The sequence below is a fragment of the Narcine bancroftii genome, chromosome 3, assembly GCF_036971445.1.
Source record: "Narcine bancroftii isolate sNarBan1 chromosome 3, sNarBan1.hap1, whole genome shotgun sequence".
Taxonomy (NCBI): Eukaryota; Metazoa; Chordata; class Chondrichthyes; order Torpediniformes; family Narcinidae; genus Narcine; species Narcine bancroftii.
In genome coordinates this window covers 333572794-333592425 of record NC_091471.1, presented here as the reverse complement: position 1 = coordinate 333592425, position 19632 = coordinate 333572794, and the positions used below count along the sequence as shown (strand labels likewise).

Here is a 19632-nt window from a genome sequence, read left to right as displayed (position 1 = left end):
CAACCTGTTCCCCTCTATCCACCGCACCCATTATATCCTCAAAGAATCCTAACAAGTTTGTCAAACAAGATCTTCCCTTTCTAAAACCATGCTGCGTCTGCCTGATTAAACCCTTACGTTCCAAAAGTTTCACTATTTCATCTTTAAATACAGCTTCAAGCATTTTTCCAACTACAAACGTCAAGCTAATTGGCCGATAATTTCCAGTCTTCTGCCTACATCCCTTCTTAAAAAGTGGTGTGACATTTGCTGTCTTCCAGTCTGTCGGGACCTGCCCAGAATCCAAGGAATTTTGGTATATGACCACCAATGCATCAACTGTAACTTCTGCCATTTCCTTCAGAACCTTTGGATGCATATCATCAGGACCAGGTGATTTGTCTGGCTTTAGTCCCATTAGTTTCTCCATCACTACTTCCTTTGTAACAACTATTTTATCAAGGCCCTCCCCAACATTCGCATCCTTAACTCCGTACTTGGGCATGCTGGACGTGTCTTCCACCGTGAAGACTGACACAAAATATTTGTTCAATACCTCAGCCATTTCCTCATTTTTTGCTACCAGTTTTCCTTTCTCATCCTCCAAGGGTCTTATGTTAACTCTGGCCACCCTCTTCCATTTTATATATTTATAAAATTTTTTGCTATGACCTGCCTCTCACAAAGCCACTTGTTCTTTAATCTAGCACTTCACTCTAGGACCTGCTGAATCCCACACCAGCGGCTCATCCTTCCCTCACACAAAGTGTGGGAGCTTGCAAGCTCTGGCAACAGACAGGTCTCTCCTGGGTCTCCAGATCCACATTTCCTCTTGAGGACAGGATGTTGCTGTGTGTGGTTCCTTTTAGCCTGGGCTCCTCCTTGCACATTAACTACTGCCCAGACTTAGAGAATGGGGTCTTGGTGTAATGGCATGAAGGTGCAAACCACTCCACATGTACCTGCTCCATCCCCCCTCTCCCTCCCACGCTTACACATAAATTCAAGCACGCACACTTTCTCAGCTGTCCTTGAACACCTCCCAATCTGCTGACTCAAAAGTCCTGTAAACATTCTTCAGCTTTCTGTGACCAGCTTCTAGATGTCCTGATCTTCAGCGCCTCTTTTTAGGCACTGTCTGTATGAAGGCAGGAGCACAGCCAGGTGATCCAATTTTCCAAAATGTGGTCTCAGGAGACAATGGTAGACCTTCCTCATCTTAGTGTAGAAGTGATTGAGTGTGCTGGTACAACAGGTTACATGCTGTTGGTAATTGGGCAGGATTTTCTTGACACAGGCCAGGTTAATGTCACCGACTATGATTTTTAGTGTGTCGGGGTGGGCTGTCTCGTTTACTGACATCATGCAGCTCCGCAAGTGCCTGGCATCGGGAGGAATACAAACTCCAGTGAGATTCACTGATGAGAACTCTTGGGGTAGATAGAAGGGTCTGCATTTAATCAAAATTTCCTCTTAAGGCAGTAGAGCAGGAAGTCAACATTCATCCAACATCCATGAACCACCAAGTATTAACAAAAAAAACCACACACCTCATTATCTCTCTTTGCCAGAATCCAAGTTCTGATCCCGCCTGTGAATGGTGAAACCCTCTGGTCAGATAACGGTGTCCTGTGAGTTCTCTGCTAACCAGGTCTCAGTGCAGCAAACACCAAGACCTGGCTAATGGCAACCAGAACTGTTCTTGTGCAGAGGCCCAGAAGCCGGTGACTGTCCGGTCCCTGAGGCTGGATGCTGGGGTAACTGTCCGTCGCTTTGCCAGGGCCCCCATTTGAAGAGCTCATCTGCAGAAGGGCCCCTGACTGGGCAGGCCAACAGCAGCCGAGGGTCCGGGGGAGTAGTCAGCAGACATGATAGGCCGAAGGGCCTGTCACTCCACGGTAACCTGGGGGCAGATGGAAGCCTCGCCAACCCCAGCATTCCCTTGGCAAGGCCCAGAATGATCAGGTCTAATGCTGTGGGCTCTTCTGCAGACTCCTCACAGACAGCATGGCGAAGATCGGGCACCTGCCCATCCACTCACTTTGGTCCACAGGCCGCGTTGGCCCTGGTTACCGGCTGGGGGTGGGATGGATTCACTCCGATGTAGCACTCATTCAAAGCCTACATCTGGCACCACCTTCACACAACCTCACCAGACAGTTCCCCAGGAATATCCTAGTACTGCTGTGATGTTCTCCCTGATCAACAGTTCAACCCTTCCTCCTCTAAATTCCTGTACTCATTGTAATTTGGGAGAATAGGGGGTGGGTGGGGGGGGTTAAATCTCATTGAGACATTCTTAACATTGAAAGAGATGGACAGTGCATGTGTAGAAAGACTGTTTCCCCACAGTGAGACAGTCTAGGACAGAGAGCAAAACTTCAGATTGAAGGACATCCACTTGGAACAGAGATGCGGAGAAATTTCTTTAACTAGAGGGTGGTAAAATCTATGCAATTTGTTGTCACAGGCACTTGTGAGGGGTCCAAATCATTGGGAGTATTTAAGACAGAGATTGATTGGTTCATGATTAGCCAGGGCAAGAGATTTTGGGGAATAAGGTTGGGCAGTGGGGCTAAGTGGGAGAATGGATCAGCTCATGATTGAATAGCAGGGCAGTCTTGATGGGCTGAATAGCCATTTGTGCTCCTGTCTTATGATCTCTCACCCCCTCCTATCTCACCTTTAGTGTCTATACCCTGGAACAGTCCTGCTCCCCTCATCCATATTTCCCCACATTCCCCCACCCCCCCCCAACACCTTATACCATAGTTAATCCACCCCAAACATGAATCTCCCCTGCTCCACAAACCTCTTCTCCACTGAACCTGCTCCCATATCCACCTCATCCTTCCCGTCTCCAAGATAGCTACTTTGGGACTCACCTCCCTGCCAAACCATTTAACCCTCCTTGGTAGCCCAAGCAATTCTCCATGTCAGGATAATGGTTCCCCATTCCCCCTTCCTTCCCTGTTCAGGTGTAACATGCACCTTCTGTCAGATCCTACCTTCCCTGAAAGAGAGCCCAATGATCCGAGCTAAAGCACCCTCACCTCCCCTGCATCAGTCTCTCAGCCACACATTCAACTCTCCCATCTTCCTATTCCCTGCCCCACTAGCTCATGGCACAGGGAGAATCCCCAAGATTACAGACACCACCCCGATGTCCTGTCTTTTAATTTTACTGCCTAACTCCATAAATTCTCTGCAGAACCTCATCCCTGGATTATTAGTACCAATTTAGAACACACCTGGCCCGCTTAGAATGTCCTGCATCTGATCCGGGACATCCCCAACTCTAGCACCAGAGAAGCTAATACAGTCCCAGAGTCTCACCCACAGGCACACAAACACCTGTCAATGCCCCTGACTAAAATGTGCTGGATGCCTATACTATGCACCATACTGCTTTACAGCAGGGCCACAGGCAGTGCCTCTGATCTAGCTACTGCTGCCATTTTCCACTGAGGTTACCCAACCGTCAGAAGCCACGGGGTTCTCCTGCATCATCCTCCTGACCCTCACAAGAGAAGGATTTGGCCATCTGGCCCATAAAGCCTGCTTGACCATTCAATAAGATCATGGTGGATCTGATCAGAGACTCAGTTCCACCTGCCTGCCTGGTCCCGGCAACCTTAATTCTCCCATTCTTCAAAGATTTGTGCCTTAAATATATTTGATGAGGCAGCTTTACCGCTTCCTTAAGCAGAGAACTCCACAGATTCACTACTCTTTAGGAAAAGCAAATCCTCCTCAACTCTGTCCTAAAATGACTCCCCTGAATCTTGAACATATGGCCCCTTGTTCTCGTCTGACTTACCAGTGGAAACAACTAGCCTTTCATAATCGTGTATGTTACGAAAAGGTCCCCCCCCCCCCCATCCTTCTAAGTTTCAATGAATATAATCTCCAGCGACTCAATCTCTCCTCTTAAGCTAACCCATTCATTTTTGGGTTCGACCCGATGAACCTTCTCTGCATTGCCTGCAAAGCCAGTAAGGAGACCAGAACTGCATGTAGTACTCCAGGTGCAGCCTAACCTGTACAGTTGCAGCAGACCTCCCTGTTCTTAAATTCAATCCCTCCAGCCATGAAGGCCAATGTTCCATTTGCCTTCTTGATAACCTGTTGTACCTGCAATTCATGCATAAGCACTCCCAACTCCCTCTGCAAAACACCATACTGCAATTTTTCACTATTTAAATGAGTCTAATTTACTATTTTTCTTTCCTAAGCATTTACCAACATTGCACTCCACCTGCCAGATCTTCACTGAACCCATTTATATATCTCAACTCTACATCATCTGCACAATTAGCTTTTCAACTCTATTTAGTCCCATCAGCAAACTTAGATACACTACATTCAGTCCCCTCTTCCAGTTCGTTTGAGTTGCGGGCCCAGTAGCGACCCTGCAGAACTCTGGTCACCAGATTACCAACCAGAGAAACACCCATAGAACTTTACAGCATAGAAAAAGGCCCTTCAACCATTCAGGAGTGTGGAAAACCATTATTTTGCTCTTAATATACCTGTAGAAGCCCTTTAGATTTTCCTGTACCTGGTCTGCAAAAGCCATGTCTTCTTTTAGCCCTCCTGACTTCATTTTTAAGTTTTTTCCTACATTTTTATACTCAAGTACCTCATTAGTTTGTTGCCTATATCTGCTATACCCTTCTTAACCAGATTCCCACCATCCCTTGAAAACCAAGATTCCTTACGCATGTTAACTTTGCCTTTAATCCTGACAGAAACATTCTCTGTACTCTCAAAATGTCACCTTTGCAGGCCTTTGGCTTACCAAGCACATCCTTGCCTGAAAACAACCTATCCCAAATCCATGCTTTCTAGAACCTTTCTCATTATTCAAAATTGGCCATTGTCCAATTAGGAATCTCAACCTTGGGACCAGACCCATATCCCTATTCATAAGTATCTTGATACTAATGTTGATCACCAGATTCAAACTGTTCCCCAACACATACTTCTTGTCACATGTCCGGTCTTATTCCCTAATAGATCTAGCACTGCACTTTCTCCATTTGGTACCTCAATGTATTGATTTAGAAAAAACATGTGAAAAACTAAGCCTTGCAGCCCTTTTACAGTATGGGAATCCCAGTCAATATATGAAAAATTAAAATCTCCTACTTCACGTTTCCTGTAGCTGTTTGCTATCTCTCTACAGATTTGCTTCTCCAATTCTTGCTGACTATTGGATGATCTATCATACAACCTCGTTAATGTGGTCATATCTTTCCCATTCATCTCCACCCATAGAGCCTCGGTAGCCAAGCCCTCTGGTCTGTCCTGTCTGAAAACAAAAGTGATATTTTGTCTGATGAGCAATGCCACTCAACAACAGAACCCCGGAATATTGATCTGCTCATCCTGCCCTTCCTGTAACCAAGTTTCATTAATGGCCAAGTGCCAATCCATGCTCTAAGATCATCTGCCTTTCCTACAACTGCATTGAAATAGATGCATTATTTCCACCACAAACAACTCTTTGATTTCTATTTTTATATGCAGTCTTAATGTCTTCTTTCTCCACTCCATTACGTGCTCTGGCACTCTGGTTCCCATCCCCCTTGCAAACCTAGTTTAAACCCCTCCCCACCCCCCCACCGGAGCAGCACTAGCAAATCCCCCCTAGAATATAAGTAACCCCTCCAGTTCAGATATAGACCGTCTCACAGGTCCCACTTTCCATGGAGGAGAGCCCAATGATCCAAAAACCTGAAGCCCTCCCTCCTGCTCCATGTCTTTAGCCACATATTACACTGCATTATCCTATTTCTAACTTCACTAGCAAATGGCACGAGTAGCAATCCGGAGATCACAACTCTGGATTTCCTGTCCTTTCATCTAACTCCCTGAACTCTCCTTGCAGAACCTCATCATCTTTCATACCCACGCTACTGGACCCTGTATGGACCACAACATCGGGCTCTTCACCCTCCCTCTTGAGAATGCCTCGAACTCGATCTGAGATATCACGGACTCTGGCACCTGGGAGGCAACATACCATCCAGGATTCTCTATCTTGTCCACAGGACCTCTTATCCGTTCCCTTCACTATTGATTGCCCTATCACTATAACTTACCTGTTTTCCTCCCTCTCTTTCTTAGCCACAGGGCCAGACTCTGCATCGGAGACCTGACCGCTGCAGTTTGTCCCTGGTAGATCATCCTTCTCAACAGTATCCAAAACTATATATGTGTTATTGAGGGGAATGGGGACAGAAATACCCTCGAGTGCCTGCCTGTTCCCTTTCCCGCTCCTGACTCTCACCCAGCTACCTTTCTCCTGCCTCTGAGGTGTGAGTGTGTCCCTGTAACTCCTGTCTATCTCAGCCTCCCAAATGATCCAGAGTTCATCCAACTCCAGCTCTAGCTCCAATTCCCTGACATGGTTTGTTAGGAGTTGCAGTTAGATGTACTTCTCACAGACGAAGTTGTCAGGGATACTGTTGGTTTCCTTTGACAATCTACATTCCATTTATCCCAACTCTCTGCCTTAGTTTGGTTAACAATCCTCTAGCCATGCTAATACATTATCTCCAACTCAATGCATCCTTGTCTCATGGTTAAGCATGTCCTGCCCTTCCTTAATGCATGCTGTGTCTGTCAAGAAAACCTGTTCTAGAGGTCATCCATCTACCTGAATGAACCTGTGGCATGATCATTACCCTGTTAAAAACTTTTCATCCATCATTATATTCCAACTTTGTTATTTTATACATCCTTTTTTAAATGCAATATTCTATCATTTCAATTACATCATCCATCTGAGGTGCCGCATTAACAATTTATACATTGTTCCTTCGTGAATCAACCTGGTTCCATTCTGAGTAATGTTTCCCAGGGCCAAGGACCTTCAGGTATGTAACGCTGCATTTGTTGGGTTGAAATGCTGCAGTGTATTCAATAGTAGTGTGAAATGTAAATGCCTGCAGCCAGATCAAGCAAGTCCTGTCACACCAAGCTCTCACATTCCAAATAAATCAATGTTAACACTGATGAAAAAACTCTCCAGTTGATGATTTTGGTTCAGGGATATTATCTTGAAAGGATTTCAATGACAGAGATCTTCTGCATAAAAGGACTCCAGTGACTTTATTTCTGGCTCATACGAAACAACTGAGGTGGAAAGGCTGCCACCCAGAGGCAGGGCTCCACCCTAGACTTCAGGCAACTACTCCACGTGACATCTCAGTCCACTGTCACCCGCCGCTCCCGTTTGATGCTGGAATGAATCTTCTTCTGCCGCAGCCGCTCCCGGTGCATGTTCTCCACCCTGCAAGCACCCCGATTCATCAGTACAGTGGTCATTCATTAAGTCTTGCCCACCTTTCCCATCACAGAAGCACCCCATAAACCCTGCTGCCCCGGTCCCCACCCATGGAGCCTTGCAGGGCTCCTGCACACAGGCATTTCAATGCTGATATGAAGATTGAGTTGCAGCCGGTTAGTCAACTGAGGATAGTAACGAGGGACCTCTCTGACCCAGCTAATCAGCAGGAAGGAGAGGGTCACCTGCTCATTCATTGCCATCACCCACAAGGTGGATTCAGCGTGCATTGGCCTGAGAAACCAAGTGCAGCAGCACAAGCAGGGCTTAAAAAGCGACTGAGGCATGAAGGGAAGCAGATCAGGTGTTCAGGGAGCCTCTGGGAGAGACATGGCAGCCCATAAATAGGAGAGTGGGCATAGCAGAGCATTTAGCACTTGAGCTCTGCGCCGATTGAGGGCGAGTACTGAGACTTTGGTGAAAAGACTAAGTAGATACACATGCAGCTTTGTACAGTGGGGCTCTCAGTCAGGGCAGTGGGGTGTTCCTCTTGCAGAATGTGGGGCATCAGGAAGGTGTCTAGAATCGCCAATGTCTGTACCTGTGGGAAGTGTACCCAAGGGCAGCTTCTGACTGACTGAGTTGGCAATTGGAGCAGGAGTTTTGCAAACTCGGAGATGGTGGTCGATGCAGTTACAGTGTGGTGGTCACATGCAGGATGCAGAGTGTAGGCAGCTGTGTGACCACTGGGAAGTGTACAAGACATTGGTGAGGTCAAATTTGGGGTATTATGTGCAGTTTCGGTCAACTAACTACAGGAAGGATAGCAGTGAGATTGAAAGAATTAAAAAGATTGTTACCGGGACTTGAGGAGCTGAGTTACAGGGAAAGGTTGAACAGGTTGGAACTATTCCATGGAACATCAGAGAATGAGGGGAAATTTGATACAGGTATACAAAATTATGATGGGCATACATGGAGTAAATGCATGCCGGCTTTTTGCACTGGGGTTAGGTAAGATTTTTTTTTAAAAACTAGAGGGCATGAATTAAGGATGAAAGGGGAAAATTTAAAGGGAACATTAGGGAGAACTTCTTAACAGAGAAAAAGAGTGTGGAATGACCTACCAGCTGAATTGGTAAATATGGGTTCAATTTTGACATTCAAGAAAAGTTTCGACGGGTATATGGATGGGAGGGGTACGGAGGGATTTGGTCCAGATGTAGGTCAGTGGAACTAGCCCGCAAAATAGTTCAGTACAGACTATAAAAGCTGAAGGGCCTCTTTCCATGCTGCAGTGTTCTATGGGAAAGGTAGTGGGAGGCAGACAGTGCAGGATCCCTGTGGCCATTCCCCTCAGTATAGGGCTTTGGATACTGTTGGGGGGAGGTGGCCTCCCAAGGGGCAGCAGCAGCAGTCAGGTCAATAGCACCTTGACAGACTCTAAGGCTCAGCAGAAAAAGCTGGAGCCAGGTAGAGCGGTAGTGATGGGTGACTCTATAGTTTGGGAGGGCAGAGAAGAGGTTCTGGTTCTGTGACAATGCGAGACCTAAGGCTGGGGGGTCGCCCCCCAGGTGCTGGTGTCAAGAGTGCCTCTGAGCAGGTACAGATCATTCTAAAGAGGGAGCAACCAGTGGTCATTGTGCACATGGGAAGGGAAAGGAATGAGGAGTGAGTTTAGGGAGCTAGGAAGGAGATGGAAAAGCAGGACCTCAGGGCAGTCATCGCAGGATTACTTCCGGAGCCACAATCAGATAAGTGTGTGGCTGAGAAGCTGGGAAAGGGGGCAAGGGTTCATTGGATCTAGGGCAGAGGTGACCTGTACAAGAGGGATGGGTTACACCGGAACTGGAGAGGGACTGAGGAGTGCGGAGGAGTAGAGATCTGGGAATATAGATAGTAAAACACAGGATTCTGTTGACACCGTGGTTAAGTGAAAAAAACACAAATGCTGGAGAAACTCAGCAGGTCAAACTGTGCCTTAATGTATCAAAGGTAAAGATACATCACCAACGTTTCGGGCTTGAGCCATTCATCAAGGAGGGAATACAGATACATTGTTCTCTGAAGGTGGTGTCAAAGTATTGAGTATAGGATTTGATGTTATGTTGAAGTTGTTTAAGACATTGGTGAGGCTAAATTTGGAATATTGTGTGAAGTTCTGGTCACCTAACTACAGGAAGAATGTCAATAAGATTGTAAGAGTGCAGAGAAGATTTACTAGGATGTTGCTGAGTCTTCAGGATTTCAGCTACAGGGAAAGATTAAATGGGCTAGGACTTTATTCCTTGGAGTAAAGAAGAATGAGGGAAGATTTGATAGAGGTTTACAAAATTATGAGAGGTATAGACAGAGTGGATGTGAATAGGCTTTTTCCACTTAGACTGGGGAAGATAAATATGAGAGGGGAAAGATTTAGGGGGAACATTAGGGGATCTTCACTCAAGAGAGTGGTGGGAGTGTGGATCGAGCAGCCATCTGATGTGGTGAATGCGGGCTCGATCTTGTGTTTTAAGAATAAATTGGATAGATACATGGATGGGTGAGGTCTGGAGAGTTATGGAATGGGAGGAAACAAGTGGGACTAGCAAAATGATGGTGGGCACTGACTAGAAGGCACAAATGGCCTGTTTTCGGTGCTGCCATGTTCTATGGTTCTATTAGGGTATTAGAATATTGGAACTTCCTGAATATTGACTGGGAGACCAATAGTACAAAGGGCTTGGACAGAGTAGAATTTGTAAAGTGTGTTCAAGAGAGTTTCCTCAATCAATGTATTGCGGGGCCCTCTGAGAAAGGGTGCAACACTTGACCCCCTCTTCGGGAACTTAGGGCAACTTGGGGAGGCACAGTTAGCGCAATGCCTTTACAGCGCCAACAATCGGGACCAGGGTTCGTATCCCGCACTGTCTGTAAGGAGACAGTGTCTCCTGTCTCTGTGTGGGTGTTCCCCTGGGCCACCGGGTCAAAATGGCCTGTTAATGTGCTGTATGTCTAAATTTAAATTTTAAAAATGGTGTGGAACAGTGACCATCACACCATCAGTTTTAAAATAGTTATAGAGAAAGATGGGACTGGTTCAGAAGTCCCAAATTAGGAAGGCTAATTTTGGGGGAATTTAGCTACTGGCCTTCATTGGGTAGAGTATAGAGTACACAAGTTGGGAACTCGTGATTCCACTGTATAAGGTGTTGAAGAGACCACACTCGGAGTACTGTGTGTAGTTCTGGTCCTCCAGCCAGAGGAAGGACATGAATAAATTGGAAGGGGTATAAAGATTCACCAGGATGTTACCGGGATGAGTTAAAGGATAGACTGAGATTTAATTCCCTAGAGCAAGGAGTTTGAGGGGGTGATCTTTCAGAGGTTTATAAAATTATGAGGGGCTGAGATAAAGCGAATAAACGATTATAGAACTAAAGGGCATCAGTTTAAGATGAATGAGGAAAGATTTCAGAGGGTCCTGAAGGTAATTTTTACACTCAGGGAGTGGTCCGTATCTGGAACAAGCTGCCAGAAGATGTAGAAGGGGGCACAATAAAAAAAATTCCAATTGTCAGATTTATGGATAGGAAGGGCATGAACCAAATACAAGCAAATGGGAATAGCACAGAATCCCAACTTGGTCAGCATGGACAAGTTGACCAAAGGGTCGGTCTGTGCTGTAGGACTTCAGGGGCTGCCATTATGAGAAAGGCTGGTGTCAGGTACAAATACTGGTGGTCAATATTTTGATTTTAGTGGAAAGAAGGGACTTCTCTACAGTCTAAGGTTAAGAGGGAAGCCATTTAGATGAGGAGAAACTTCTTCACTCAGAGAGTTGGGAACTGCAGAAAGTTGATGAACCCAGTTCATTAGATTATATTCTAATTGGAGTTGTATTGATTTAAGGAATCAAGGGGCATGGAGAGAAAGCAGGAATAGGGGACTAAGGTTACAAGATCAGCCGCGATCATGCTGAATGGTGCAGCAGACTCAAAGGGCTGAATAACCTTCTCCTGCTCCTATTTTCTGTTTCAAATGTGTAGGAGATCACAGGCACTTCTAGGGATTACAGGGCTGTAATAGTAGAGGGCTTTAATTTCCCTCATATTGACTGGGATTCTCACTGTGCCAAGGGCTTGGATGGGGTGGAATTTAATAAAAGAGTTTTCTACAATAAGTGGATAGCTCTCTTGAGTCGGCACAATATTGTACCTCATCTTGGGAAACGAGGCAAGTGACTGAGATGCTGTGGGGGAGCACGTTATCAGTTAATAACCCTGTTGGTTTTAAAATGTTATGGAGAAAGATAGGATTAGTCCACAAATTCAAGTCTTGAATTGAGACAAGGGCAATTGTGAAGGCATTGGACAGGGACTGGCAGAGATTAACTGGGAAAGGATGCTTGCAGGTAATGGGGGATCTGGAAAATGAGAAGCTTTCAAAAGAGAAATGGAGAGAATTCAAGGACAGCACATTCCTGTTAAGAGTGAAGGGTAGGGATTAGGGAACCCTGGACCAGAGCTATTGAAACTCAGGTGAAGGAGGAGGCATATGTCCATTATAGAGAAATGAGATCAAGCAAATCCTCTGATCAGCATAAAAGATGGAGGAGTTCACTTAAGAGGAAAATAAGGAGGATACAGGGAGATAGAAGATGGATCTGGCCAACAAGATTAAAGAGAATCCTAAGCAATTCTAACAGATTAAGAAATAGATCTAACCACCTAAAATATTGATTGGCTTAGCGGTTAGTGCAATGCTGTTACAGCGCCAGCAACCAGGACTGGAGTTCGAATCCCATGCTGTCTCTAAGGAGTTCTCCCTGTGTGTCTGTGTTTGTTTTTCCCCGGGGGCTCTGGTTTCTTCCCACCATTCGAAACCTACTGGGGGTGTAGGTCAATTGGGTGTAATTGGGCGGCAGGGGCTCGTGGGCCGAAATGACCTGTTATTATGCTGTTTGTTTAAATTTTTTTTAAAATATAAATTTAAGCATATTAAATGCAATAGTATAACTAGGGGAAGATCAAAACCCTTAAAGATCAAGGATAGATGGGGGACAGTCAGCATGGCTTTGTGCGTGGGAAATCATGTCTTTTTTGAAGCAGTGACCTAGAATATTGATAAGGAGGAGATGGGCGTTGCCTATATTGAGGTTAGCAAGACTTTGTTCCTGCACGATAGGCTGGATGGAAAGGTCAGGTTGCAATGATCCAGGGTGAGCTGACCAAACAGTTAGCGGTGGCTTGCTGGTAGGAGACAGAGGTAGTGGGAGCATTGCTACTCAGATTGGAGGACTGTGAACCAGTGGTGTGCCACAGGCTGTTTCTCATTTAGAATTAATTATTTGGAGGATAACATAATTGGCATGGTTAGTAAATGTGCCGATGGAACCAAAATTGGTGGTGTACTGGATAGTGAAGGTTATGTGAGATTACAATAGGATCTCTATGAGGTGGGAAAATGAGCCATGGAATGGAAGATGGAATTTAACTGAGACAAGTGTGTGTTGTTACACTTTGGTTATTAAATCAGGGCATGACTTGCACGGTGAATAGTAGGGCCCTGGGGAGTGTTGGCAAAGAGAGATTTTGGTGTACAGATTCATAGTTCCCTGAAAGTGGTGACATAGGGGAGTGATGGTGGCAAAGAAGGAGTTTAGTATGCTTGCCTCCAGTGGTCAGGGTAGAGGATAAGGAACATCATTTTACAACTGTACAAGACATTAGTAAGCCTGCATTTGCAGAGTAATACATGCAGAAAAGATTCACAAGATGTTATGGGTCAATGAATAACCTCCCCCTCCCGGACACGCCCCACCCACCCCCCCCTTCCCGGGGCGCCAAATGATCCAGATAGCTCCATGGAAAAATCTTGAACCAGGTGAACCAGGCCAGTGTCTAGTCATCAGTTGTCAATGTCACTCCACAGAGAGATAACAAAATTCCTCCCTGAAATGGCCATCCCTGCAATTACAATTCAGTAACATGAGACCTGATATCACTGACACATTATACAGTGGTAACAGGAAAATGCTCTAAAACTCCCAAGCAGCAGCAATTTCGTTAGATGTTGGGGTAGATTTCTGATGCTGATCTTTGAAATAGAGTCAAACGGGCAAACAGGGCCGGGATTCAAAAACTCATCCCAAAGAATGCCCACCATTCCAGCAGTGCCTCAACAATGAGGGTCCCTGTTCAGATGAGCATCTGCTCCAGAGGCAAGCTGACAATGGGAACTACCCCACAGGAGGGAGAAACCCTCACAGCCTCCACCCCATCACAAGATCCCTTCCTCATCTTGTCACATTACCTCATTCTTCGCATTTCAGCTGTTTCTTTGGATTGCGGCTGTGGTTTTTCTTGCGCGGCTGTCACGATGTCCCGAATCTTCTGCAGACAGTCAGCCAGGTTCCTCATCTGGTATCTGCTCACCTCTGAGGTAACGATCAGCTGACCCGCTCGATTGATTCGATTCTGATACTGAGAGAGGAGAGCAAGGAGTGAGAGACAAAGAGAGAACAAGAGGGTGGAAGGGAGGGAGATGATGTTAGCGCAGTACTAATGCAGAAGGGTGAGAATGGATAGAGGTGGTCACATGGTGCTGAGAGCTGAAGTCGACTGGCATGGAAGATGGAATCCTCGATCAATGGAGGAAGAGTAGGACCTGAGACCAACCTTCAGGGCACACCTAACTGTAACCTCAATCCTGGGTAACATTCAGACAGCTGATCCCACTGCCCTTTGAGGAGAAAGGTCCAACAGCTCCAGTTTAGAGAAACACACAGAGCAAGAGTTCCATGCCAGCCCAGTGAGCGTGCCAACACCCACCCAGAGAGCAGCCCAAGCAAAGCCGCAGCTATCTCTCCAGGTAAACCCAGCCAAACGCTGTAGTGAGGAGGAAATTACAAACTGCTCTCTGGCCCTGGCTGCTATTTGCTGGAAGAGCTAGTGCTGTCAAGCAGAGGGGACAAGGAGCTTCAGGGATGTGATCAGTCAGCTCACCTTGGCAGTGATGACACTGCGCACCTCCTCCGAGAGCCAGTCTGCAGTTGCTACATGGAACCTCACATCTGCCTTCGTGTTCACTGGCAAAACACACAACAGCAACGAAATTAGACAGTTAAACAAGAAAGTCTGCAGATGCTGGGGTCAAATCCAATGTACAAAATTGCTGGGGAAATTCAGCACGTCAGGCATCCAAAGGAAGTAAAGAGCAACTCATGTTTCAGGCACAGGCCCTTCGTCATGTACAATTAAAAACAGGCGGGCATCTGAATGAAAAGATGGCAGGGAGAGGAGAGAGGAAGGGCCAGAGGATAGGGGAAGGAGGTGGAGGCAGGGCGGGAAAGGAGGGTGGGGTGGGTGCAGGGAAGAAGACGGAGGGCGATGGGAAAGAGGGGTCAGTGGTAGATCAGGAAAATGATGCAGGAAGTGATTTCCCTACCTTTGTTAACATTCTGTCCCCCAGGCCCACTGCTCCGACTATATGTCACTGTGAGTCGGTCTGAGGAACACACAAAACCATTGTCACAGCTCAAGGGGTAAACCAATGATAAACACTCCCCAAACAATTCCATTTCCAAACACACCTAGCATTTAACATTCTTGACTTAAGCTGCAAAGCTGACATTATTTGCTCATCCCTGCCCCTGAGAAGGTGTTGGTGAATGATCTCCCTGAACCTTTTCCATCCTTGTCAAAGTGCTCCCTCAGGGCTGTTGAGAGGCAACCCAGGATTGGTGACGATCATAGTGACGATCCAAATTAACATTTCAGAAATTGTAGCTCAAATCTCACCTCAGCAGCTATGGGATTCAATTCAATAAATAATTTGGGATTATTAAAAATAAGTAATTAGCAATAGAACATTACATTGTTGTAAAAGACCTATCTGGTTCACTAATGGAGAAAATCTGCTGTAACCCAGTCTGGCCAATCTACCTGCAGGCACCACTTCATCAGAACTGCCCAGCAAGGCTCACATCACAAAATGCCAGTGCTACCCAGTGACAATGAGTGGAGTATCCACCCATTGGATTGGAGGGGATACGAATAAAGTGAAGGCCCTGCAGAGGGTGCTGACGTTCACACAATGTGGCCTGGATTGGAGGGGGTTATTCCCTGGAGGTTAAGGACTTGAGAGAAGTTTATGAAATTATGTGATGCGTTGAAAGGTTAGACAGTCAGAACCTGTCTCCCAGAGTGAAAACGTCACACACTGGAGCAGGGAATGGCCAAACTTGCTTAACTTAAGAGCCATATACAATAAACTTCAGATGTTTGAGAGCTGTAAGACATGAAAAAGTATTATATACACATTTTTGCTCTCAAATGCACATTTTGTTACAATTTTTTATAAATATTAAGAAATACACATAAATAATATTTATTCATTTATGTAATTTTTAAACTGCTAATTTGTATTTGTTTCAATAATCAAAATATACACAATAGTATATACTAATGTAATAGTCGAATTTTGCTAACCAATTGTTTTGGGTAAAGTTTAGGAGTTGACTGTTTACCATCATACAACATTTGGCCGCAATAAGTACCCAAGTTGTTTGAAGCATTGGGAGTTCGGATAGGCGGGCGGCTGGGCCGTCAGGAGTGGGCGGGCGGCTGGGCCGTCAGGAGTGGGCGGGCGGCTGGGCCGTCAGGAGTGGGCGGTGTAAGGTAAAACATCATGAGATGGGACCGGAGAAGGAGTCACCCAGTACTAAGGAGTAACAGAATGCATCCTTGTACTTACAAGATAAGAGAGACATTGATGGATTGAGAGGCAGGAAGCTAGCAGGGAAAGGATAGCAACAGTTTAAGAGAGACATTGATGGATTGAGAGGCAGGAAGCTAGCAGGGAAAGGATAGCAACAGTTTTAGTCATTGGACAAGTAATGATATGATGATGTTCTAAGCATGTATCCAAGGGTATAAAAAATCACCATTTTGCTGATAACGGCAGAATGCATTCTCCGACTAACTTTGTTAGTCGCAAGTGTTACAATCCGGTAATAAAGAACAAAGAACCCTGATTTCGACTCAGCCTGGTGTTTGTCTCACTCATTCATGAACAAAGCAGACCTAACAATTTGGTGACCCCGACGTGATGGGTGAGTGAACACTGGACGACGGTTTCTGTTTTTTCTGACAATCATCTCAGCCGGCTGATAAAAAGGTCCAGAGAAGCCTGTTTTAACAAAATTCTCTTTTTTTTAAAAATCTTTATGATTGTCAGTAAGAACTGGAGATCGGACAAATTAGACGACCACAATTGAAGGTCGCATGCCAGGATTGTAACACGTAAGTGATTACAGACAAGATAAAAGTCCTTAAGGTGTTTGAATGACATTTATTAAGTGCTTCGCAAGAAACTACTAGAGTTTAAAAGTCTTTATTGTGTCGTTGCAAAGTCCAATAGAGTGAGAAGGTGGTCTATAAACAATTGAGGACCTGAGTTTTCTGCCCTAAACTGGTTATTAAGAGGAGAAATCTCCCACGTGAAGGTTGGGCTTTGAAAGAAAACAAAGGTTCAGGCTTATTGGCCTCAATTGTATCTGAGAGACTGACTTATAAATGTCCGGTAGGTATGATAATGTCTGTACACTTGAGAAGTTAAGAATTTATTTCCCCAATTCGCCGTGGTGGAATACCACAGCAGACACTAGAGACCTTGAGACAACAAAAAAAGTACTCAGGGACGCCTGCCTGGTGAATAAGAACGACGACAGAAGGCTGCGACAGCTGTGTCCGGATCAGGTAGGAGATATTAATGAAAAAGTTGACAAACTCCTAAGAGACACCCAGTTTATTCGAAATACTTTTGATAAGTTAAATGAGGGTATTCCCAACATCACCAAGGAGATAAAGTTACGTAAATTCATAGATTGGTACAGGGAAACAGGACAAAAGTATAGCCCAAATATTTGGTTTTCTAGTTGTAATTTAACTTTCAGACCCCTTTGGGAAAACAGAGAGTGGAAAACGAGCAATCAGAGTATACAGGACAGTCTGAAGTCAATTGGAGGACAAGACTTCGAGACTGTTCTTTTAAAAGATATTAGTCATCCAGCTTGCAAGGGGACATTTTTAAAAGCAATTTTCGTTGACATAGATCCCCTAAACGGACAAGAACCTAAATTAAAACAGGCATTAGAAAGCGGTCCCGCAGCTATGGCTGTACAGTTGCCTGCTAAGACTTTTGACCAAGTTATTAAGGAAATTAATCAGGAATTAGAGGAGCGAAATACCAGTAATGCGGCATTGGAAAAACAAAAAATGCTCCGAAAATGTGTAGACCGCTGGAGGAAGAGGGGTTGGTTACCCGGGGGCACTGAGATGTTCCTGACAGGTGAGGAAAAAAAAATTTTAAAACGTAGTGTCTTAGATAAGCTGGAAGAAACAAAACACAGAAGGGAAAGGAAAAGTGCCTGTTTCCAGTTTCCAGCCACGAAGTGTCCGGGTTTGCTCTCTCCCTCCCTCCTTTCACCCTCCCCCCTCTCTCTTCTCTCCCCCTCTCTCTCTTCTCCCCCCCCTCCTCTCTCACCCACTCCCCCTCCCAATCCCAATCTGTGGCGGTGCTGCCCTGAAATCCCCAGGTTGGGCAGGGCAGAGAAATACAATTTGGTTTTAATTTTGTGCCCACAATTCCAGCTCCGCATCAAATGGGATCCTGTTTTATCCTCTCTCCCTCCCTTTTTCCCGCACCCCCACCATTGCGGGATCAGGGCAGACATTGTGGGCTGACGTGTAGCTCACTCGAGGTGGGAGGGAAGGAAGGAGTGATAGTTCCCAGTGGTGGGAGACCCAATCTGATCCAGACCAGTGATCACAGGATGAGAACCTTTTAAAACCTTTGAAACGAAAGTGTTAATCTGAAGACTTTTCTCCCAGTGGGGCCAGTGCAAGGCATTTTCTCTCTCTATCTCTTGTGCTCTGTGTATCTGCCTCTCTCTCTCTCTCTCTCTCTCTCTCTCTCTCTCTCTCTCTCTCTCTCTCTCTCTCTCTCTCTGACACCCCAGATGGGACACTGGAGTCACGTCCCTTATATCCAGATATTGAGACACTGGGGTGTGACAAGAACCACGGGAATAGGGACACATCAGACGAGGTACAGGCCCCTTTAATAAAAATAGAAGGGGGAGTAATAGATGTAGAGACCCCTCTGGAGTCCAAGAAAATAGAAAAGGAGTTAGAGATACAGAAATGGAACATGAAAAAGGTTCAGGATAACATTAAAAACTTAAACAGAGATATTAATGTGCTGGGGCAGATCAGTGAGGATCAAAAAGAATTAATGGTAGGTGTATTGAAGGAAGTGGAAAAGATAACTACAACACTGTCAGGAGAAATTAAAGCTGAAGGAATGGTAATAGGAGTAAAGGATGAAAAGTGTAGTACAGATGAGGAAACGAGATACGATCCACCATGGGAGGAAAGTAAAAGGAAAAGACTCGGGAGGGAGAAAAATAGACATGCCTACCTGGACATAGTTAGGACAAAAGAGAAAGATGTGAAACAACTAAACTATGGCCGAAAAGATTATCTTAGAGATGAACGTGACCAATATACCTTTGACCCTGAGACATTGGAAGCTGATAGGGACAGTGACAGTGACGAAGAAGAGTCAGAACAAGGTGGGATAAATAAATGCATGCCAAGAGTAAAGAAGGAGCAGAAATCCCCAAAACTGAGATATCAATGCCCATTACTGATCACGGGACGGGGAACTCAAAAATATGTACCCTGGTCACGAATGGACTTAGAGAGTTTAATGAAAAAACTACCTCCGTTGAGTAATGGGGCTAGTCCATGGATTTCTTGTTTTGAGCGAGAAACCTGCCAAGAACAATTAGCACTCGCAGATGTCAGAACTATCATGATAAAATTAAAGGCAGAAGGGGCCCTGAAGCAAATAGAGAGAATTGTAAGAAGCAGTAAATTGGGGGATGAAATAGAATTTAACCCACTTCGGAATAAATTTTGGGAAGCACTTAGAGAAACATTTCCTACACCCTATAGTTTGGATGCCTTGGTAACCCTTCAACTAAAGGAAGGAGAGACTGCACACGAGTATTTCACTCGAGCATGGGACTTATGGGAAACAGGGACTGGAGAAAGACCCGACCACAGCCCCTTAGGAAGGGCTCACTTTCGTAATGGGATAATAAACGGACTACCTGCTACGGTTCAAGCAAAATTAAGGGACATTGTGGGAGTAGAGACAATGTCAGAGGATTTGTGGAAAAGACACCTGACACATGCAATCAAACGACATCGTCAATCAGAGCATGCTAAGTCAGAAAGTGCGTCCCAGAAGGAGGTGGACAAAACAACCGATAAATTGGTGAGAGCCATAGAACATATAGGGGTTAAATT

General features: G+C 45.4%; 1 protein-coding gene across 1 annotated transcript; it reads right to left on the bottom strand.

Annotated features, from left to right (window-relative positions):
* Positions 1 to 7072: 7072 nt before the first annotated feature.
* mrpl58 (mitochondrial ribosomal protein L58) lies at positions 7073 to 14849 on the bottom strand. The gene is made up of 4 exons (XM_069923013.1): positions 14702 to 14849; positions 14260 to 14342; positions 13568 to 13737; positions 7073 to 7279 (listed from the first exon to the last, which is right to left on the bottom strand). Exons 1-4 carry the CDS (start codon positions 14832 to 14834, stop codon positions 7195 to 7197), a joined length of 471 nt encoding a protein of 156 aa, XP_069779114.1. The 5' UTR covers positions 14835 to 14849; the 3' UTR covers positions 7073 to 7194.
* Between the last annotated feature and the right edge of the window lie 4783 nt (positions 14850 to 19632).